Source organism: Silurus aristotelis (genome assembly GCF_946808225.1).
Source record: "Silurus aristotelis genome assembly, chromosome: 10".
Lineage (NCBI taxonomy): Eukaryota > Metazoa > Chordata > Actinopteri > Siluriformes > Siluridae > Silurus > Silurus aristotelis.
Genome location: NC_139583.1, coordinates 26,745,444 through 26,768,413, shown reverse-complemented (window position 1 = coordinate 26,768,413; position 22,970 = coordinate 26,745,444). Strand labels below are relative to the sequence as shown.

General features: G+C 39.4%; 1 protein-coding gene and 1 pseudogene across 7 annotated transcripts; one reads left to right on the top strand and one right to left on the bottom strand.

The window, feature by feature from the left end:
* The first annotated feature begins 1,108 nt into the window (after positions 1 to 1,108).
* On the top strand, positions 1,109 to 16,017 carry pkma (pyruvate kinase M1/2a). Of its 6 annotated transcripts, none has more exons than XM_083553001.1 (11): positions 1,109 to 1,445; positions 8,102 to 8,286; positions 8,506 to 8,597; positions 9,658 to 9,789; positions 9,876 to 10,062; positions 10,240 to 10,510; positions 10,656 to 10,806; positions 10,968 to 11,120; positions 12,206 to 12,372; positions 13,696 to 13,877; positions 15,018 to 16,017. In XM_083553001.1, exons 2-11 carry the CDS (start codon positions 8,130 to 8,132, stop codon positions 15,122 to 15,124), a joined length of 1,599 nt encoding a protein of 532 aa, XP_083409127.1. In that variant the 5' UTR covers positions 1,109 to 1,445; positions 8,102 to 8,129; the 3' UTR covers positions 15,125 to 16,017. The 6 variants fall into 6 exon arrangements, 4 of the variants coding, with proteins under 4 accessions (XP_083409127.1, XP_083409128.1, XP_083409126.1 ...); XR_014535477.1 differs by lacking the exon at positions 12,206 to 12,372 and adding an exon at positions 12,721 to 12,887 and having other exon boundaries at positions 1,293 to 1,445; positions 13,696 to 14,736; positions 14,945 to 16,017; XR_014535478.1 differs by having other exon boundaries at positions 1,293 to 1,445; positions 13,696 to 14,736; positions 14,945 to 16,017.
* On the bottom strand, positions 15,305 to 22,760 carry LOC310732560 (trans-1,2-dihydrobenzene-1,2-diol dehydrogenase-like; annotated as a pseudogene). Its single transcript, XR_014538161.1, has 6 exons — positions 22,666 to 22,760; positions 19,642 to 19,751; positions 19,403 to 19,563; positions 19,022 to 19,274; positions 17,669 to 17,956; positions 15,305 to 16,336 (listed from the first exon to the last, which is right to left on the bottom strand). The product of XR_014538161.1 is annotated as a trans-1,2-dihydrobenzene-1,2-diol dehydrogenase-like (transcript).
* Between the last annotated feature and the right edge of the window lie 210 nt (positions 22,761 to 22,970).

The window sequence follows — 22,970 nt, the reverse complement described above, 5'->3', positions numbered from 1 at the left end:
GGTTAAGCCAACAGCTTCATTCTAATGTATTGCACGCTGCCAAAAGCCCGCAGTGTTGATTTCTGAAGGCCTTACGGCAGATAGATTCCTTTGCCCCGGCAACATGTGATGTGACATCTGATTGGATAGAAACTCCAACGCATACAGACACTAATTTGCAACAGCACAATAGAGAAAAACACTATAAAATTAACAGAATAGATTTTTGTGGATAATTAAATACATGTTTATGGAACAAATATATTAAAACCTAAGTCAATGATTCTAACAGGGTTTAAGCAAGCAGAGAAGGTCTTGTTGGTCCTGATGGCCTGCCACCGAGAAAAGGTTCTCCTGAGAAATTATATATATGATCACTTACATTAGACAGGGTTTTTTTTTACTTGTAACATGTACTTTACAGCACAGTGAAATTCAATCTGTTCATATCCCAATGATGTAAGGAAGCTGATGCATAATACAGCACTCCTGGAGTACAGGGGGCTTGCTCAAGGGCCTAACGGTGGCAGCTTGGCCATGATGGGGTTTAAACCTTCCGATCAGTAACCCAGAGCCTAAACATGTGAGCTACAACTTCCCCCAAGAAACTGTGTCAAAACTGATTTGGACTTATATTTAATAAAATGGATGCTTTGGCAGAACTATATAATTGCAATGTCGCAGTCGGACAATAGAGGGAGCTTTTGTAGCAGAAGTAATTTCAGGAAGATTGTATGAAAAAGAAAATCTGATTCTGTTAGGAATTTACATCTCAGGTTCTTAGCTCTAGTCCAGGAATATCCTTGCAATCCAGATTTATGTTTTTGTTTAGTGCTGAGATTCTAAAAAAAAAAAAAAAAAAAAAAAAAAAAAAAAGTAAATACATTGCAATCTATGCTAATTGAACACATTATAATCTATAATTAGAATGGATTGATTTTTAAATCTGCGCTGCAATGCATATTAAAGAGGACTGATGCATGCTATTAAAGAGAAAAATAATCAAGCTGTGCGTTTTATAGCGCGTTATAACGTCATGGGTTTCTGCAGCAAAGCCTTTGCAGTGTACAGCATCTCCTGTCAGACGCGTGCGCGGCTCGTGTACGACAACGTGCCCTAATCTCGTTTTCTGATTGGCTATCCCGGGAAGCCTTACTTCCTTCTTTTTTGTGCCACATAACCTTCCGCTGACATTGTTCATTTGGAGAAATGAATATTGCTTCATCTTTGGCGTGGGAGTTTTTTTATATATACAAACTTCGATACTATACAAAATAAATTGGCGAAATATCAAATGAAGTTTAAAGTTATAGATGTTTCTGAGAAAAACTATTTGCTCGGTTGCGTAGGAATACATCCGCGTGTTGTGGTTTAAAGTAGTGCCGGCTGATTACACGGATCACCTTGAGGACTATCGGGCGGCGTTGTGAAGCGCATCACTTGAGGCTGACGGTCATTTCAGGAAGGTAAGGCTTACTGATGCACAAAATCCAGCCGTTATTATGGCTTTACACGCTAATAAATACATATCTACTGTTTAACTAATAGCAAGTTTTTTCTTTTTGGAGAAATTAACCTAACCTTTCTCAGCGTTTTCACGTCAGATGGCTGTATTCCAAATCTTCATGTGGAGAAACTGTAGTGAACTATTTCTCTCTGATTTAGTCCCTGAGGTAGTGCGCATGTTTAGGAAATACTCTGCTATTTGCGATTCGGCCCATCGCTGCAGGTTTAACGAGGTATATGTGCTAAAAAAATTTGGAATGTTGGAACAGTTGTTAAACCAAAAAATTTAAGTAAGCTTTAAATTAATTGAAGGTTAATCACTTAGAATTACATTCCCACGTTATTTCCTGGCTACGTGCTAGCATGAACTAGCCGTATTGCGCATGCGCGGTTTGCGTTCTACTGTGGTGGATGCGGTGAATGTCATACCGCGCAACCTTTTTAATTATAATTATTATAATTATAAATGATCGGACTGACAGCACGGATTTGTTCATGTGTAGGTCGGAGGGTAAACGTAGCCTGCGTTTTATTTCATTTTTGGCTCAGTTCCACTGCTTCCTACTTGGAGGAAAATGTGACGCAGAGTGAACGTGACTTTGAACACATCCGCCGCAATGCTGTTTAATAGACAGACAAACCCCACAGTGTGTCCGTATATAAACATCCCTGGGATTAAAAAGATCTTCAGTAAATACACGAGAGACTGCTTTGCAAAAAACACAGATTCATCCTTAAGGTTGATCTTCAAATCTGTCCAAGATTGAAGTGATGTTTTAGATCATGTGAATTAGATGTGGAAAAAATAGCTTTAAGGAACGATGCATTAAAAAAAAGAGAGAGGAAAAATAAATGCATTTCTACCCTGTTTTTCTTGGTGTGTTGCCAAATTGCCCCTCCCTCCCATTTGCCCACCCATATGCCCACCCACCAGCCAGCCAGGTCTACCTTCACTCAATCACGTACCACGTTCTTCCTCTTTTCAGACTCCTTCATGCATGAGCTGGCAAAACAGATCATTTCACTCTGACGATTGTGTTATGCCATTTATTGCATCTATAACCGTTTTGCTCTCTTGGCTCCTTGCACCGTATGTCCTTGGGGTTTGTCTCCTGATGATGGTGTAAATGTTTTTCCGTTGTGCCCCTTGATGCCCCGGTGCACTGAAAACCATTATTTGTTTCCTAATGTCTGCTTCATTCCTTTTTCAGCACATTGTGCATGTGGTGAAAGGGTACAGGAAAACCTGATACGTTTATCATTTATTTCTCGCTCGTCTCCGATTACCGAGCACCTCACTCAGATCCTGATGGGGGGGTCAAAATAGCCAAGAAGCTTCTGGTTGTCATCACTTTCATCAGGTGTTTATTTGCTTTCCATGTCTCTGAAATTGAGTCTATCGGTGTGGATGGAACGGCAAAGAAATCGAGGAAAAAGACGTGATTTCAGTGATTCAGTGTGACTGTATTCTGAACTGTAATGATTGATTAGTTTGATGGTTTGCAGTTGCAATGGTGGAACATCAAAAGTTGTTACCAGGCTCATTTGTTTTCTTATCAAGTAAAATCAGCAGTGTCATGTGCCTCTTTTCCCCCACCTTTTGGCAGGAAGGCAGGTTGGGTAACCAGGCCCTTTTTTGCTCTTCACAATGCTGGAGAGGAAGCAGAACTCTGCCTGCTGTACACGCAGTTATACAAACAGGCACTCAGTCAACCAGATTTCATTCTAGAGTGTTTGAGCTTTCGGAAAGATTTACAAGTAAAATTCAGTGGCATTCACGTTCAGAGTGGAAAGAAAGGAAATTAATCATTTATAGTAAAGAAACAATTAGTCAGTTCTTAATGGTGGTTTGCTGTGTATTTTTGCAGTGACTCAAATCACGTCTTCTGAAGCCAAGTCAAAGAACAGTGTTAGTCATCTTTTTCTTTTTTTTTTAAGAATGCGTTGGCAGGTTTTGAGTAATTACATGCTCGGTAGGGGAAAAAAAAAATTCCTGCCCACAAAGACATTAACTACTTCAGGATCTTGTGATTCATTTCTTTGGGCGAGGGGAAAAAAAAAAAAACGTGTAAAATTTGCATGTTGGTCGTATTCAAATTGTTTGTAGAGCTCTGTTTGGATTGGGTGGATATCAGTGTGGGCCTGGTTATGAAACACTCATCTGAACAGCAACAAGAGTTGTTTTTTCTTTGATCCTGGATGTTTGCATCATACGGTTCGATTCAAATCATTGAGTTTCAATTCAATATAAAAAATGTAGAGGGGGGGGGCCTCAGCCTGTCATAACGCTAAAAAGGAAATCAACAGAAAAATGCACCCGTAAGATAAGAAATTACCCCACGACTTTGTAGTTTTAGATGTTCTTATGTTCCTCAATCAGCATTAATTAATGATCACAGGATGCAAGAGCTGTGTATAAATCACAGAAATGAGGTCATCATAAATGTGCAATAATCACACAATCTATATGTAACTGCAAATACCTCGTAATTCAATCTTATTTTCTTTTCTTCTATTAGAAATGTTTGACTTGAAATGCTTGACAGGGTCATGTTGGTCACATGACTATTTACACTTACATTTTTATGAACTCAACCCACATGTATGTGCTGTCGTTTTTTGTTTTTTTTGTTTTGTTAGTGTATCTATATTTTGTTGTGAATAAAATGTATTGTATTTTAACTAGGTTTTAGCACAAGATTGAAAATAAAGGGTCTTTTTAATTGTGAAATTTTTTTTACCCGACAAAAATGTATAATGGATTCTCTCTTTCTCATATATAACGCTCAATTATTAACCCAAAGTTGATGAGTGAAGATCAGGTTGTATACGAGGTCCTCTTTGATTGATCGGTCTATAACATACCCTCACATAGAGTATTATTTTAGTCCGTATGCTATTTTAGTGTCTGTGCATGTAACCTGATCCAGGTTGTGGTTGTTTTGCTTAGCTAAAGCAGTTAACCTCTCCATTGACTCATGTTGGTCCAAAGCTTTAGGAAAGGCCTGATTAACTTGCACAGTTTATCCGTTCTTAAGGGAAGAGGATTTCATGTTCAAGTCTTTGTAGAGCATGCAGAACCCAGGTTCATTCGGTTCAATCTCTCGGGTAGGGAAAAGCCAATATTCAGATCGGACCAGTTGGGGACAATTCTGCTGACTCGGTGCCCTTATAGTTCACAGAAAATCTGGGAACTCCACAGGTATGTGTATTAATTTCATAAAGCAAGGTAATTCACAAGTCTTATGTAGGACTGGAGTGTAGCCAAGGTTGGTAAGACATGAAGGATTGAGACTAGATAAGAATTTGAGTACGGAAGCTTATTGAGTTATTGTGTGTGAGAGTAAGTAGGTGTATGTGGGTTAATGGACAATGGTGTAAAGTGTTGCGGGTGTGTCAGGTTTTTGAATGAATAAATCTCATGAATTTAGTCACAAGGTTCTTCAGCAGTCATAGAAAGCAATATGGTGTTTATATGGTACCCAGTGGGTTCTTATGCTTGAGACGGTGGTCAGTTCCGTGGTTTCAGCCTGGTGACCTTTTTTTCGCTAGCAAATCTAACAACTACGCTGATATCGAGCTGCTTTATGGGCAGGTATGCTGAAAGTGTACACTGAAGTGGTCATCGAACAAAATAATTACAGCAGCAAGCAGTCAGATATAAAACTCCTGGACAATGAAAAGCTATTAGTTAGAATATATTGTGGTGTGCCCACACCAGAGCACATCCTTGTTCCATGCTTTTTCCAAACTCTCTTTGAAAACGGTTTACGGACACTATTGGTTATCTGCCAGAAACTAATCTTCATACAAGGGCACATTATATGTTTAGTATCTGTGTGTGAGTAGAGTTGTTTATATTATACATGCTTTGTGGCACATTTACAATATAGGAGGATTATAGCTCTGGCTCGAACAGCTTTCGGTACAGATTGACAGCGGCAGGTAGTTGTTTCATCGTCCTTAAAATTGATGTGAACATTTGAATCCTCTCTAAAGCTGTATCTTCATGGCTGGTGCACATATTTTCCTAATGTTAAATCTGGTTAATGTTTTTCCATACAATTGAGTATTTTTTTAAGGGGTGTTAAATTAAAAGCCTTTGGTACTTTGGTATTTGTTAAATGCTTTTTAAGTCTTTGTAATAATACTGTGAAAACTTGGATTTTGAAAGAGGACAGTCTTGTGCAACCTTGAGAAAACCAGAAGTGCTTCATTTGTGCAAATTTGCTTAATCAGATCATCTTCAGAAGGCCAACTGATATCTGACACTGGTAATCTAATCATGACTTTTACTGGTTATGTTTTCTTTCAGACTTGAAAAATATTGGCCATGTTTTATTATTCCGCCGCCAAAATGAATTTGGATGCATAGTGTTGCTACAGCATCTCGAGTGTCTAGACTTTGAGTATTTACCATCTTGTGAAATGCAGAAAAGTATCTCAGAACACTGGTTCTTATTGCTTATTGTAACTTGGCAAGAACCGGCTACTTGATGTTGCTTAGATCCTACAAATCGCTGTTTCTGCTATACATGTTATATGTGCTAAAAGTGTATGCAAAGATGATGGTTGCTAGTCATCAGATTCTAAAGTTTCTGATTATAACTTATTGCATTTGAGGCCTCGAGCAGTTTATTCCTTATTGGTTGTACATCTAAACCTCTGGTGATTCTGTCCACAGCAAGCTGGGATTGGATTTTCATCCCTGACTGCAGTAGGGTTTGGTCACAATGTGTGTGAGTGTTGTGATGTGAGATTCCTCACGTACAGCAGCTTACTGGCTCAGCCCCGTCTCACCATCCTGGTCTGAGCTGCAGTGGAATAAATTGTGACTGTTTGTGATGAGTCAGAATTTACTGGTAGTCAGACACGTGTAATAAATGAGGCCTTCAGGAAATCTGTGGGTGGGCAGACTCTCTACTGGACTCTCTTTAAACATGTCATGCTAATATTTTAATGCTTTAAACACCTTTATATTTGGATGGATGTTAAGCACTATACTGTAAGCTACTCGATACGCGAATAAATGTTCTTGGCATTAAAACATCCATAGCTGATGAAAAATAAAGTGCTTACTAAAAACTTAATATAAATATTGCCTGACTTTAAACTTTTTACTTTCCTTTTCTTTTTTTTTCCTTTCCAAATCGCACTATATCTTGGTTACAGGTTTTTGTGTGTCACAGTGAATGGAAACAATGCACCATTTAGGTCATGTTATTGGTTGTAATATTATTACAAGCTCCCCTATGCTCCTAAAACCTAAAATGGTGGCGTATTTTCCCGTCTATTTATTTGTTTTGTTTTTTTTGTGGGAAAGAGGAAGAAAAAGATTAGCAACTTTTTATTATGCCATTAAAGAGATCTGAACAGTGTAAAGATTTCTCACATTTGTCATGCCAATTAATTGATTCTAGGTGGAGACAAATCTGTTATTTGTGTGTGTGTGTGGAGACATAGCACTGTAGGGAACTGATCTCCTGTTTTTAAGTTACACTGGACTTCTGGGATTTGGGAAAGGCTTTCTGGATTTACTTTGCATTGAATATTCATATTGATCTTCTCCAGCAGTCAAGTTTGGACTTATCATTTGATCTTTGTGAAACATGGGGCACAGCAGGACATTCATGCTCCTGCCCTTCACATTGTCTCGAACATTTGCTGTAATCTCTCAAAGATATATAGTTTGGTACTGTTTGATTTGTTCTTTTAAATGCTACAATCTGTCCATATTTCAGGGTGGGGAAGAACACTGCTGCAGTGGCTCTTTTCCAAATCCTAGACACAATAAGAAAAGATATGTAGGCATGGTGAATAAACTGATACAGCAAAGGGGAAAATTGAAAACCAGTCCAAAGCTTCCCTGCTGTTTAAACACTGGAGTGAAAATAAAGCTCTGAAATGTTTGTTAAGGATGATTAGAAAAGGATTGGATCTAAATTGTCCATGTGCCCTGTCTGTTGTTTTCCACAGTAGATCAATTGCATGCCCTATTGATTTGTACTTTAAGAATCCATTATAGTATTTATATAACCCTGCAAATAAAAGGCCCATATTTGGCATAGAATGTGAAAATATTTTGGCAGAATGTTTTTATTAATTGTATTTTTTTTATTTAAAAAAAAAAAAAAATTTACATAGGAATGGCAGCACAATTTATTTATTTATTTATTATTATTTTTTTTTTACTTTTAAATTGCACAAAAGAATTACCCAACATCCTTAGTTATTAAAACACAGCAAGCTTTTTGTAAGTGATTAGAGGAGAGGATGTAGAGCACATGCAAGTTTCTCCTGGACAAGACTGAAACGTACACTATGTGGAGAAAAGTATTTGGACACCGCTTTGCACAGAGGCATTGTCATGTGGGAACAGGTTCGGGTCTGAAGGAAAAAATGCCATGCGGTCTCATCCTTTGACATACTAAACAATTGTGTGCCTATAGCTTTGTGGTAACATTTTGGGGGAAGAGCTACAAATTGCTGGAAATGTAAAGTGTCCCAATACTTTTATTCCTATAGTGTAGATATTTGTAATGAATGCACACCTTATGCCTATTGTTATGTCCGCCTTCTTATATCGATTACTGCGTCTCTTCCTGTTTATCTCAAGGACATCACCAGGCAACTCTGCTCTCACCATGTCGCAAACGAAGACTCAGGATTTGGGCTCCGCGTTCATTCAGACGCAGCAGCTGAACGCTGCCATGGCAGACACTTTCCTGGAGCACATGTGCCTGCTGGACATTGACTCAGAGCCCACCAGTGCCCGCAACACTGGCATCATCTGCACCATCGGTCCGTCATCTTACATTGCACATGTATTAGTGTTGGATGTGATTAATGTTCCATATCATTAGAGGGTTTTAAATCTTGCCAATAACAGCATTTGTATTTTAAATTATTTATTTAAAACATATGATAACTGATCAGTGATGTATCAGTAGAGCAGCTTTGATTTAAATATAACATAGAATCTGGATTATAATATAAAATTTATAATTTTATTTTTTGCAGGACCAGCCTCCCGCTCAGTGGATATGCTGAAAGAAATGATCAAGTCAGGAATGAACATCGCTCGCATGAACTTCTCCCACGGTTCCCACGAGGTTCGACCTTCTGCTTTTCGCTTATCATCTATGTGACACCATGAAATTATCTAGTGCTTAGACAGTGACTAAATGAGCTCTACTGCATTTGGGCTCAAAGATCGCAGACAGTCCCAGTGTCAGTCACGTGATCATGATAAAGATGTCAAGGTCATTGTGGCCACTAAACTGGAGAGTGATGGCGCTATAAATAACTCTTCAGACTCTTAACAGAGCCTTATCTCCTTTAAACAAAAAATATTGAGGCTCTCTTACAGTGGCCTAAACAAGTCTTCTCTGTCTAGAACTTAAAAATTATGATTTGGGAAAAAAAGTCCCTTTTTGTAATTCTTAATTTCCTTCAGCCTCTTTAAATCCTTAAATTTCTTTCTTCATGGACTTTTAATGAAGCAGTTGATTTAATTTTTTTATCTAATTTAGTGAGAACTTGAATGTTTTCCTCTCCAGGATTTCTAGAGCTTTCCCACTGCCATTCATACCTCCTGTGCAAAACGGCACAATATTGGTCAAACCCAACTAAACCTTTTGTGAGGCTTTTAAGATTTCGAACATCACGGCAGAGCGAGACTTGATGTAATTGGTGGAAACTCTTGGCTGGCATTGAAAGGTCTAATTCAGGTCCACGTTCTTTTGGTGTTTGTGATCTGACCGATCAAAAGCTCTCTCCTGACATATGGATACCGTTCACCGTCCTGTTATTGCTTTTGCCATCGATAGCAAATTGTGGCGTTAACAAAAATCATGGACAACGCACCAATTGAAAAACCTATAGATCTAGATATCGAGTGAAAATAAGGAAATTGACAAGATGTATAAGAAAAATCGCATAGATTTTTCTATCTCCAAATCTTCAGCATAGGCACACGGCGTCTTCAGCACCAGCGTTGTATTTGTAATGAAATTCAGGACACCTGACTATTAGACCATATCTGTTTTTCTGTCAAAATCACACTGTTGTATAAACAGAATAGCTTTATGTACTGTAGCATTAGTTTTTTTTCCTTCAATTGAAAAAGGTGAAGCTTGTTGGGCATAAACATTACGTTGCATGTATTTACAGTATCATGGTGAGACCATAAAGAACGTCCGTGAGGCGTGCGAAAGCTTTGAAGCAGGCAGCATCCACTACCGGCCTATAGGCATCGCCCTGGATACCAAGGGACCAGAGATCAGAACTGGACTCATCAAAGGGGTAACTTGATTTATCTTTTACAGAAAGCTAGATCTGGTGTAATGCTCGGAAAAGTACTCCCTTATGTTAATTTCTGTGTATGACAGAGTGGCACTGCTGAGGTGGAGCTGAAGAAAGGGAACCAGATCAAGGTGTCTCTGGATGATGCCTACATGGAGAACTGTGACGAGAACATCCTTTGGCTGGATTACAAGAACATCACTAATGTGGTGGAAGTGGGCAGCAAGGTCTACATCGACGATGGCCTCATCTCTCTCCAAGTCAAAGAGATTGGTGAGCATAATGTTCCTTTTTTTTGCCAAATTGTAAAAGCTGGATTTACATGGGGGGAAATGGAGTTCAGAAGTATATCAATGTATTAGTTTATATTCCAGTCACTTGTTTCTGCTTTACAGTTGTGTAAATGTGACTTTAAATCAAAGGTTTTTATCCGCCTCATCTATTTAACAGGCTCCGACTACCTAATTTGTGACATTGAGAACGGCGGTACCCTCGGCAGCAAGAAGGGTGTCAACCTGCCTGGGGCTGCCGTGGACCTGCCTGCCGTGTCCGAGAAGGACATCAAGGACCTGCAGTTCGGAGTGGAAATGGGAGTCGACATGGTCTTCGCTTCATTCATCCGCAAAGCAGCTGATGTCCATGAGGTCAGGAAGGTGCTGGGAGAGAAGGGAAAGAACATCAAGATCATTAGCAAGCTGGAGAACCATGAAGGAGTTCGTAGGTAAGCAATAATTGGGGCTAATACATATGGCTGTGCAAAATTTACAGCTCTATTTCTAGAATTTCTTTTGGCTGGAGTATTCTCCTAGTCTTATACTTGATTTGTATCAAGAATTTAAAAAGTATGTCAAATTGTCTACTTGCAGGTTTGATGAGATTATGGAGGCCAGTGATGGCATCATGGTTGCTCGTGGTGACCTGGGAATTGAGATCCCCACTGAGAAGGTTTTCCTCGCCCAGAAGATGATGATTGGACGCTGTAATAGAGCCGGCAAGCCAATTACATGCGCCACACAGGTTATGATTTTAATGTTTTTTTTTTTCTTCTTGTCATTTGTAGGTGTTTGTGTTTGAGTGTCGTGTGTTTTTATTTATTTATTGTTTTTGTATAATTTGCTTTTCTCCTTATCAAGAACATGAACAAGAAAATTGATTCAGATCTCTTTCCTGTCCTCTAGATGTTGGAGAGCATGATCAAAAAGCCCCGGCCCACACGTGCCGAAGGTAGTGACGTGGCTAACGCTGTTCTGGATGGGGCCGACTGCATTATGTTGAGTGGAGAGACTGCAAAGGGAGACTATCCTCTGGAAGCCGTGCGCACACAGCACATGGTACGTATGCTGCAACTGGTGCATTTCAGAACAAAAACACTAAACTTGCGCCGTTAATATATTGTGTTCATGTGATGTTTGCTGTTACAGTAGGGTCAGATTCCAGAGAGAGCTTAAGAACCATATTGGCAGCTGATTTATTGATTTTTGGTTGTTGAGAAACAGAATGGCTTTGCTGTCTTTACTCCTAACATGTCTGCATGTTGCCGACTTCCTTCGGCTGATTCAGTGTTTTCCGCTTCTTAGTGTTCACTTGGTGTCGCACTCTGGCTGCTGAGTCACCCGGACAGTCCAATGGGAGCATGACGTGCATGCTGAGCCCTCGTTAGCCTTGAACACTGTGCCAAGTGGCTTATAGCTTTAACCTTAATCTACAACACGGATATTTTGATTTTATTTTCAAAGCAGGGTCATATACATGCGTCATAGTGTTTGTCTTCCGCAAGCTTGGCTTCTGTACGTCTTTCCTTCCACACCCCCCCCCCCCCCCCCTTTCCTATCATTGCTTGCTATTTAAAAGTGTACTGCAACCAAATGTCAGCAGATTCATGAGCTTTTAATTGATTTTTAACACTGTTCTGGTTAAACTATTCCATAAAGTCCTAGGCATGAACAGTGGACTAACCCTGTGTACCTGCATGTTACGCCTCCATTAAGCAACTTAATCCCCCCTCTTTCTCCTCCAGCTTTCTTTGAGATCAGATGCGATATACTAAGGAATTTGCCAAAATGTGCTTATAAATCATAATTGGTGTTTGAATAATTGTTGTGACATTTCTTGCATGACTGACAATAGCCACATGAATCTGGGATCAATTCTAACATAGCCAATTTATTTTTGTTTTTTATTTGTGTGTCCTCCTGACTCATCTGTATTCTGTGGTGTAACACTTGCACTAATTCTTTCTTCTGTGTCTTCTTTGCAACATTTTCTCTCATACTTCATCTTTTGCTTTCCTTCTTTGCCCGACCCGTCTCATTGTCTGCACCGGTCTTTCCATTATTTATTTATTTTTTTTTTTTCCCCCTCCTTTCCCCTCTTTTCAATGCCTTTGCCTCATGTGCTTGCTGCATGGTTGAGTCAGATCGCTCGTGAGGCAGAGGCGGCCATGTTCCACCGGCAGTTGTTTGAGGACCTGCGCCGCTGCACAGCCTACTCTACCGATCCTGCTGAGGCCATCGCCATTGGGGCCGTGGAGGCTTCGCTTAAAATCCTCGCCTCCGCTTTCATAGTGCTCACAGGCTCCGGCAGGTAGGCAGGAGGTCAAGATCTAAAGGACAACCGCAGCCAGGAAGTGTACAGCAGGGACAGACAGGGAGCATGAGAGAGAAAGGGAGAGCGAGAGAGAGACCTGAATGTTACAATGGGCTGATGTTCATCTAAATAAAAAAACAAACAAACAAAATAAAACACAAATAAAATTATGGACTTTTGGCAACCAAGTTAACGCTTAAACATTTGGCCCATCTCTCTCTCTCGCTCTCACTCGGGCAGTGCGAATGCTATTGGCGGTGTGACTGCTTTATTATAACCCCTTCCTTTTCACTCCACCTCCCTCCCCTTGGTGGCACTCTTTCCTTTCCCCTTACACACACTCAGATTGCCAGAGAGGCAGAAGCAGCCATGTTCCACCGGCAGCTGTTTGAGGAGCTGAGGCGCTCCACGAAACTAAGCCAAGATCCCTCCGAGGCCGTAGCCATTGGGGCTGTCGAGGCCTCCTTCAAATGCTGTGCCAGTGCTTTAATTATTCTCACCAAGACTGGCAGGTAAGATGAGACTGCTGGGGCAGGGAAGGAGGAAACCGGTGCCAGGATGTCTAACTACTCTGTATGACCATATTACGATGGCTCGGTTGCCATTTGTGGGTTTATTTTCAGTCCTTTCTTTTCTTATAAAGAATTTATTAATTGGCTAGGGTGTAAAATTTAAAACCAGTCCGTTATTGTTATACCGCTAAATATGGATATAGATTATTTTTCAGGCACGTGTTTCTGCACATGCTCAGAATGCGTGTTGATCTTTTTGTTTTATTTGTAGGATAAGTTCATCACATAGCACAAGCTTGTTCTGCATAACCAAATATACTCGTTTATAGTATTTCCCCACCCCAGTGCCCCTGCCCTACCCTGGACCCGGAGCCTAGGGAAGTGAAAGATAATGAGTGTTAAACGTACATGTGTTGGGAAATGTATAAAAGAGCTTAGGGGAAATTACACGTTCACTATATAAATATTAATCTTCCTTCCTCTGTTCTACCTCTGAATGTGTGAGTAATAATGTAGGACTATGAATAGGGCTGGGCAGTGTAGAAGTTTTTATTTTATTCTTTTTTGTTTAAAAAAAGTAATGTGAAAGTTTCATTTCCCCTTAATGAAAGTACTGAGCAGTTTTTAGACTATGAGGAGTTCAGAGTTATGTATCAAACTTTCATTGAAAGCTTATGAATTTTTGTTTCATTTTCTATAACAGTCTGATTGGTCAGTATGTACAGTATTAATAGTTGTTACATTTTATTTTATTCACCGTTTATTATTGATAACAATCTGTGCTACATCATGCTCCTTTCATTATCAGGTCTGCTCATTTGCTCTCCCGGTATCGCCCCCGTGCCCCCATTATGGCCGTGACACGTAACGGGCAGACCGCCCGCCAGGCTCACTTGTATCGCGGCATCTTCCCCGTATTTTACAACCAAGCCGCTCATGACGTCTGGGCTGAGGATGTTGACCTCCGAGTCAACTTTGCCATGGAAGTTGGTAAGAGGAGGCTAAAAGACTTAAAATGTTTAATATAAACTTGTATTGTTTGTGGTGTTGAATGTCTGTGGTTTCACCAGTTGCAGCACTGCATCAGCTAAAGAATAAATTCAAGTGGCTCGTGGCATTAGATGCATTTTAATCAGGTGTTACACTGTTGAACTATGGGAAGGATTAATGCCAGGTGCATCCTTGGATCACTTGCCAGGGTTTCTGTCCTTAATTTCTATTCGTACATTTTAAATTCTCAAGAAAACTTTTTACTAACAGAAATGCATTATTTAGGACTGAGCCCAGTTTGCAAATCAAATGGATTTGGTTTTCTTACAGGTTTAATGTGCAGGTCAAAAGAAGGTCATTAGATTATGAAGCTCTAAACATTTTCAAGGCCGAAGAAATCACCGAGAAAACTGGAAAACACATTTAGCACTTTCCTTAAACTTAACATTATTCAAAGCAGAGGCTGTTACAACCTGATGTTAGCCTTTTCTTCATTTTTTTTCTGTTTATCAGTGGTTTAGGTGTTCAGGTACTTAACCCTCTCTGCTCCAGATGTGCTGGATCATAGCTGACACTGAGCTCTGACCCTAGCTTCTGAACATGGCTAAGATACGCAGAGAAAGAATTTCACTGTGTGCTGTAATTTGCACGTGACGAATAAAAAGCCCCTTTAGCTTCCCTAAATACCCTACACACCCACCTGCACTAAAATCTGTTCTCTCTGGAAATGTTACATACCAAGTGTGTCTGACTCACAAGTGGTTTGAGTGATCAGATCATTTACAAGTTCACACCTGCCCAATTGTGATCACATCCATAAAATATCTAAACTCCCAGACTGCATTTGACTTTGAAAAATGTCCTGCAGGATTTTTGTTCTTGGCTCGAATGATTATTATTTATATAACATTATTTATAATTTTTTTAAAAGGTTCTGTGATGTAAAGGTTTTGTCACATTTCCCCTAGAAAATGAAAGTGCAGAACAGTGTTTTAGACTGAACTGATTTGACTTTCATTGGATCCATTCCAAAATCTAAAGTCTCTTCCATTTCAAATGTCTAAAAGTTTGGGGGTGGGGGGGTTATTTGATTAATTTTTCTCTCATCTTTCCCTCATCTTCCTTTCCCTTGTTCTTTAGGCAAGGCTCGAGGATTCTTCAAGCCCGGTGATGTCGTTATCGTGCTCACCGGCTGGCGCCCAGGCTCCGGTTACACCAACACCATGCGTGTGGTACCCGTGCAGTAGACCTTCACTCCTCCTCCTCTACATTCCAGCACTTCTTACCGTTCTCTTGCTCCTTTACACTCAAAGCACTTCTAGCAGACTGGCATTAGCTTTAGCAAGGTTTTTCAGTCTGGGCTTCACCTGTAACAAGGTCAGTTGTGACATCTTGTCTAATCCTAGTCAAGTATTTTTGTTAAAATATTTGCTTTTTTTTTTTTTTTTGGCACGCGTGTCAATCCATAGTCCTTTATGTTCACAAACGACAATGTATTTATTCCATACACGAGTCGGGCGGAATAAACCTGTCAGACTGCAGCGTATAGGAGATCGTAGGTCAGAGCTACTGTACTTCAAATGCATTCAGTATTCATCTAGAGCGCCACATTGACCGTAAAATCAACCACGCTGTACTGAAGCAAAACTGCTACCCTAGCAGCTTCAACTTTTCCACCTTTCTTCACAATGACCAAGTGCAGAGGAATGTATATGTGCAAATGTGATTTTTGTCTGTGTGTTAGTTTATTTACCTGCAATGCACTCCCACGGCTACTGTAGGCGATGTTACATCCTGTATTATACTTGACCCCGAGATGACTGTATTTGGGGAAAGCCAGCACCTCCTAATAGAGTATATTTTTCTCCTATTCAGATGCTGTAAGTGTCTTCAGTTAATTCAGTGGCGTTTCAGAAAGACTCTAAAAGAATCTAGAAATGAAAGCTAATCGGTTCCATCACCCCTTTTCTGCTCTCCGGCTCGCATTTCGAACTCGCGTCCGTGTGCAGTTTTCTTATCCAAACGCTTCTGATTGCGACACTAGCATTTAAAGTGTATGTATTGTGAGCTCAGACTTGTTTTGTTGTGTTGTCAAATACTGGTTTAATCGAATAAAGAGAAGAGCACCTGTCATGACTGACTCTGGTCTTCAATCGTGTACTTTTATTTCAACACATTTACAGCCTCTATACAGCTTTGTACCAGGTGGAGCAACCTGGAAAAAACATCTTACTCTAGCATTTTGATGTTAATGTAAAACAAAAAAAAGGAAAGGGGGACCCCAGACATTTTTATTTAATCTATTAGAGGGAAAACTGGGGCAAACTTCCAGAATGATTGGTGACGAGTTAAATGGTGGTCTTGGCTGTATACTACTCCGACCTGCCTCCTGCATTCATCCATTATCTCAGCCAGCAGAGCCGAATCGGAATGTGACATCCGCAAACTCTCCTTTAGTCCTGAGGGGAATAAAAAAAAAAAATACACTTGAGTTACTATAATAATAATATAATATATATATTAATTACACTGATCAGTCATATCATTATGACCACCTTCCTAATATTGTTTCCCCCTTTTGCTGCCAAAACTGTCGTGACCCATCAAGCATCAACTTCTTCAGCAGTTGAGCTACAGGAGCTCATCTGTTGGATCTGACCATACAGACCAGCCTTCGCTCCCCACATGCATCAATGAGCCTTGGCCGCCCATGACCCTGTTGGAGGTTCATCTCTGTTCCTTCTCTGACCAAGTCGTCGTGCCATTAAAAAATTCTCTTTCCTTCTTCTAACATGTCAGCTTTAAGGCCAAAACATTTAAGATTATGAGCAGGGAAGTGAAAAACACTGATTATCTCTTTAACATTGCCACTGTTTGTAGGCATGATGGAGATAGTGTTCATTTCACTGCTCATAATGTTATGCCTGATCCATGTAAATATACAACACTATATTTAACATTGTGGTTGGAAAGGTCTTGGTGTTGCATGTATTGATGTCACAACATATCGGTGGTGTTAAAAATGTGTTTGCTGTTTTTACATGTAGCAGCTTCAGTCAACTGCTTTATATAGTGGTGATGGTGGCTGTTTTTATTTTCACTGAGCCACTAAAATGATAGTGATGTTTAGAAAGGCTGCATTTGTTTTGACATTTGATTTATTTCATTGTTTAACAATTGGAGTGATCGATACCGATCCTCTGAACCGAGTTCCTCAAAAGCATTACACAGAAACCGGGATTCTCATCATTTAAGGACCTTTTCGAAAGCGTGACCTTGGCTTTGAAATAAAGAACCTGTTAGGAGTCAGAGGAGTTGATTCTGGGTGTTACGTTGATCCGAGTGCTCTGATTCAATAAATGGAGTCAGAAATCGTATTCCAAAATCATGAAGATTTAATTAATTTAAATTACATTCTTTGCCCTCTCAATGTGACCTTGATGGGGAGGGAAAAACGGAACGAGAGTTCAAGCGCCATCTAGTGGTTTATTTTATTATGTGGCAGTAATGTGTATACACTATATAGACAGAAGTATTGGGACACGACTTTTCCGGCTGTATGAGGTTGTTTCCTAACCATTAATGCAGAAAAGGAGGGACACAAATTTTGTGTTTTTGGATGCAGCAGCACTAAATTTTCCCTTCACTTGTACAAGGAGAACCAAACCTGACCATGTTTTGATGAAAATAATGAATTTAAAAGTCAAGCCTGTGCATACTTTCCAGATGCACTGTATATTTATATAAAAATCAAACCCTGAAGACATTTTCATATTCATTCCAGTCCTCACCTTTAAGGAGACACTGTCTCACTTCCTCAGCCTCGTATCTCATTCCAGTGCTGTTTATGAAGTTGAGAGGCAGGTACGGCTCAGGTACTGGGTATTGCGTCTCTTTCCCATTTACAATTATGGATGTAGGAGAACACATATGAGGAGGAACCTGTTTAGATACAGTAAGCATGACCAGAATGTGTTTAGCTTCTCTTGGAAAATCCACGCCTATGGTGCTGGTGCACGTGCACACTGCTAATCTTCCCTGGGAGAACTTCAGTGTGACCCCCATGCTCTCGTCCAATCCTGCAGTGCCCATGTCGATGGAGAAGCTTCACTCTGTCACGTTTGTCTTGATGGTACAGTCGTAACATAATTGCTATTCTAGAGTAGGGGTGTAACGGTACACAAAATTTACGGTTTGGTAAATAACGGGTCATGTACGGTTAATTTTTTTTGTACGATAGAGGGAAAAATTGCTTGTCTTTTTTTTTGTTAACGCAGTTTTTTTATTACTATTAGCATTTGGGAACATCAAAATTTAAAACGTAAAAAAAAATGCCTGTTTAAAAAATATTTTTTAGAAAATTATAAATTAAAATATAAAAATAAACTAGAATAAAATGAATACAATACACATTATTATATTGATTCAGTTAAGTAATTGCTTAAAATAGCACAAATCTATTGACTAAAATATATTAAATAAATGGAAAGATTTAATTACATAGTTTACATTTGTTAGACCTTATTTGGTTAAAACAGATGTGTGTGTGTGTATATATGTGTGTATATATGTGTGTATATATATATATACATACACACATTCCTTCCATCCTTCATTCTTTTACTCCCTCAATATGGAGAGTTGTCAGGATTTTCTCCTTTTTAATAGAAAGTCTTGAAGCTCGACATAAAACGCTAAATAATCCATATCACTAGAGTGTCATAAAAATGAAAGTTGCAGCGAATTAGTGCATGTGCAAAGCAAAATCTTAGTTTTACAACTATTTCCAGTACGGAGTGAGTAGCCACAGTGACACTGCGCTAACTCTAGTACCTTTTTTTTTTTTTCTTCCATTTTATATATCCCTCACATTGTTGTGTATAAAGTTTAACAATAATCTATATATATATATATATATATATAAAAATACAAACAGCTCAAGTGCGAGGTGGAGACTAAACAAAGCTGCAGTCGGCCACTTAATACATTTGTTAGAAAACTCAGATTTTCCGCAAAAGGATTGCATTCGGTAAACGTGTAACGTTACATCCCTAGTTTAGAGGATATTTAATAAATCAGTTATCAGCCACAGCTGGAGTTTTCCAAATGCACGTAGCATGTTGATTAGAACACCTTGCTACTACCTGTGTCCAGACAAACCCCAGTCGCCTGGATGCTTTCAGGCTTCTCCCCGTCGTACACCATTAGGGCAAACTGCAAACAGTAGATCCCGATATCGAGCAGAGCCCCTCCTCCCAGCTCCTTTTCCACAGAGCGAGGGACGTTCTTCAAAAACGCCCCGAAATCCACTCTCACCAGCTTCACCTCCCAGACAGTTTTTTGCTTCAACAACCTGGAGATCTCCAACGAGGCAGGAAAGAAGCGTGTCGACACAGCCTGGAGAGGACGTAAGAGGAGAAAAGTTCAGTAAAAAAAAAAATAAAAAAATCCACCCAGGATGTCTCAAAGTGAAAATCCTCATCAAATGTTACACAAAAAAAAAAAGAAAAACCCACACTTCTTACTTCCATCAAGAAGACGTCATTGGTCTTTGCAGAAGCCTGCAGCTCCTTCACCTCTTTTAGGGTAATAGCTAGAGGTTTCTCGCACAGGACGTTCTTCTTAGCGTTGAGGAACATTCTTACTGGGTGATGATGAGGATGGATGGTGCCCACGTATACCACATCTACAATAAAGTGATTTTTATTCAACTTGTACTACTACTCTGTTCGTGTGCATAGAAAACGTGCGAACGTCTTCGTACCTATCTCGGGATTTAGCGAGCTCCTCGTAGCTGCTGTACACGTTGGGGATGCGGTGTTTCTGTGCAAACTCTTCCGCTCACTTTGAGCTCCGTGCCGCCACGACGACCACCTGAAACGGCGTTATAGACTTTAATACGTCCACGAGAACAGGAAACGTGTAATAACTTGACATTTCTGCAGAACCAGATTGCATTAATGCCTCAAGAACGTAAAAAAAGGATAAAAGATGATCTTGTTCCTCAAAACCATGTCCTTATAATAGTGAGATTGGCAAAGTCTGACTCTTTTATGGAATCTAATGTTCCTGTTTAATGTTTTGGTCTATGGAACGATGAGATTTTTTAGAACATATTCATGATTTAAGGTCTATGCGCCTTATTTCGAGTTGACGTTTATATTCTAGCAAACGTTCAAGTTTCTGTCAGTCAGTATGTAAAAAGCATTATTTCCCCTACTATATAAAACATCTATAGAGAATAAAAGATCATCACAATATAGCAAAATTCTATAATTTTGCCTCATTTCTTTACAGTTTTTCTCAGTCGCTTTGGAACATTTCTCGAATCATCCTTAAGATTTGCAAATCAGTAAGTGCATTCTCAAAACAATGTGAACAAACAGCACAATACATCGGATTTCTTGCAAGAGCGTGTTTTTTACTCAAAATCCTTAGTAAATCTCTCAAAAGTAAGTATTTGTGTCAATGAACATATCATTGTCATCAAAATACCAAGTCCTTTTATCATTGTCTACGAACAAGAGAGTCAAAATGTTTAGTCATCTTTTTTCAATATAACAAGTATTGAAAATACACGAGGCTGAATTGCCAACTATGAATTTAAACAGCACAAATTTACACATTACTGTATGTGGGATATTGATTGTAAGAGACTGGACAGGATTCACACTTTTTTATTTTTCTTTACTAGTGGACTGACTAAAAAATGACTAATGTCATTGTGATAGAAAATAAAAAGACACAAATTAAAATTCAAAAAGGTAAACATAGGAAACACTCATTAGGTAGAACTGCACATGCTGCACTATACAGTGCAATCAGTCTCTACCCCCTGACGTCCCAGTCTGTCAGGCCACAGATTTTCATCCACATCACAACAGATATCATCCCTTGCAATACCATCGTGAGGCCATGACTGACAACATGGTCCACAGTAGTGGCTCTAATTTTATCTGAAATATATCTCTGTCTCTGGCCTCTTCTTCCTCTTCCTATATTTTGCCTCCTTACCCTTCCAGCACACATCCTTATTTTTGGCTCTTGACCATGTTCATTTCCTAGTTGTTATCCGTTTTTAACTATTGTAAATCTGGTTTGCTCTTTTTATATACACACTCGCCAATTACAGTAAAGTTTTACGAGATACAGCCTTGACCTATTTTAGAGAACTAGTTGATTATAGGTTGATCTAAAGTGAACATGCCCCTTAATTAGTGACATTCAAGGTTCATCTGCACAATTCATCAGGACACATTTACCAAAAAAGTTTAATAGAACTGTGAAGAAGAAAAGCTTGACAAATTTTGACAACTGGTTTAACCATTCTGCATTCATTGACTTATGCAATGAACTGATGCCTAAATGTTGTGAGGGTTAAGACCATTTAGGTGAAACTAGTATAATACATTTTAATCAACATGACATAAACAACTGATAATGTAGGAAAAAGCAGACACTTGTACACAATCGATTGACTGATGTACAAAAGCATTTGCAATTTGATCAAAGCAATGAGAAATGTTCTTATGAAGAGCACAAATGACTAAATGATGTGGAGTTTGAACAAGTAGTTTTGAGAATTTCATTTCTGATCTGAGAAATGCTCCAAAGCGACTGAGAAAAACTGTAAAACAATTATGCAAATTTTAACAACAAAAGTATTGGGACACCTGACTTTTCCAGCCGTATGTGGTTCTTTCCCAAACTGTTACCACAGAGTTGAAGGCACACGATTGTATCTGATGTCTTTGGATGCAGTAGCATGACATTTTCCCTTCTCTTGAACTAAGAGACCCAAACCTGTTCCAGCATGACAATGCTCTTGTGCACAAAGCCAGCTCCATGGGTTGGAGTGGAAGATCTCCAACCCTACTGAACACCTTTGGGATGAATTTTTCACGCTGATTGCACCCCCAGGCCTCCTCACCTCACCTACATCAGTACCTGATTTTACCAACACTCTTGTGTCTGAATGAGGCACAAGCAAATTGGGACTAAATGTTTAACACGTTGCTCAAAAAACATCAATCTTATGGTCAGGTGTCCACAAACCTTTGGAACTACAGTGTATACCTGCTATGTCCTTTATTATATATTTGTATTTAATAATATTAAAAAACATTACAGCACAGTGAAATTATTTCACAAATCCCAGCAATGTTAGGAAGCAGTGAAGATCGAATCATTTTAGTGACTCAGTTCTTTGAATCTCGTTCATCGAATCTTTTGTTGAGTCATGCAATTCGGCTCCTGTGTAATGCACTGCATAAAAGCGTCTATGGGAGTCACGTGATTAACGAATAAACGACTCGGACTATAAGAGTCAGGAGTTAAACTACTCAATTCTGTTTCCTGTATATAAATTACTGAGATTTTGCGATGTCCAGTAGAAAATGAACAAATCACTCGTTCTTCTGAGCCAAATTGAAGACTCGTTTAAAATGAACGAATCACTCGTTCTTCTGAGTCAAATGAAAGACTCGTTTAAAATTAACAAATCACTCGTTCTTCTGAGTCAAATTAAAGACTTGTTTAAAATGAACGAATCATTCAAGAGTGGAAGATCTCCTACTATACAACTATGACACTGAACCCTACGTAACACCTTTGGGATGAATCCAGAAGTAAACTCCAAAATCTAGTAGAACATCTTTCCAGAAGTGTGAAGGATATTATAAGATCACATAGAGACTAAATGTGGAACATGATGTCCTAAAAGCACATAATCTTAAGGGCAGGTGTTTTTTTGTGGAAGTGTGTGGAAGTGTGTATGCATCTGCACTACCTGGTGCTCTTCAGGAGCAAGAGTCTTCAACGCCACTGTGAAGTCATGGCTGATTTTCCCAGCGCTGCAAATTCCCCACTTGACCACCATGATGGCAAATATTGCAAAATACACACACACTCTCTCACACACACACTCCTACTCACACTCCCATAGAGGCGTTTCCCAGTCCCTATATGGAGGATTTGACATTTATAAATAAGACCAAACTCAAGTAGCATTGCTTCTGGTTTTGTTTGCAGCAGCGATTACCATGAGAAGCTCGTTTTGCAGTGAAATAACACTGAATTTACACACACAATTGT

Bases quoted from the DNA above. Each gene is read 5' to 3' on its own strand.
- pkma (XM_083553000.1), top strand. From the start codon at position 4,464: ATGTTGGTCCAAAGCTTTAGGAAAGGCCTGATTAACTTGCACAGTTTA. The intron at 4,688-8,101 runs GTATGTGTATTA...GTTTATCTCAAG, and splicing joins AAAATCTGGGAACTCCACAG to GACATCACCAGGCAACTCTG. The intron at 11,121-12,720 runs GTACGTATGCTG...ACACACACTCAG, and splicing joins CCGTGCGCACACAGCACATG to ATTGCCAGAGAGGCAGAAGC.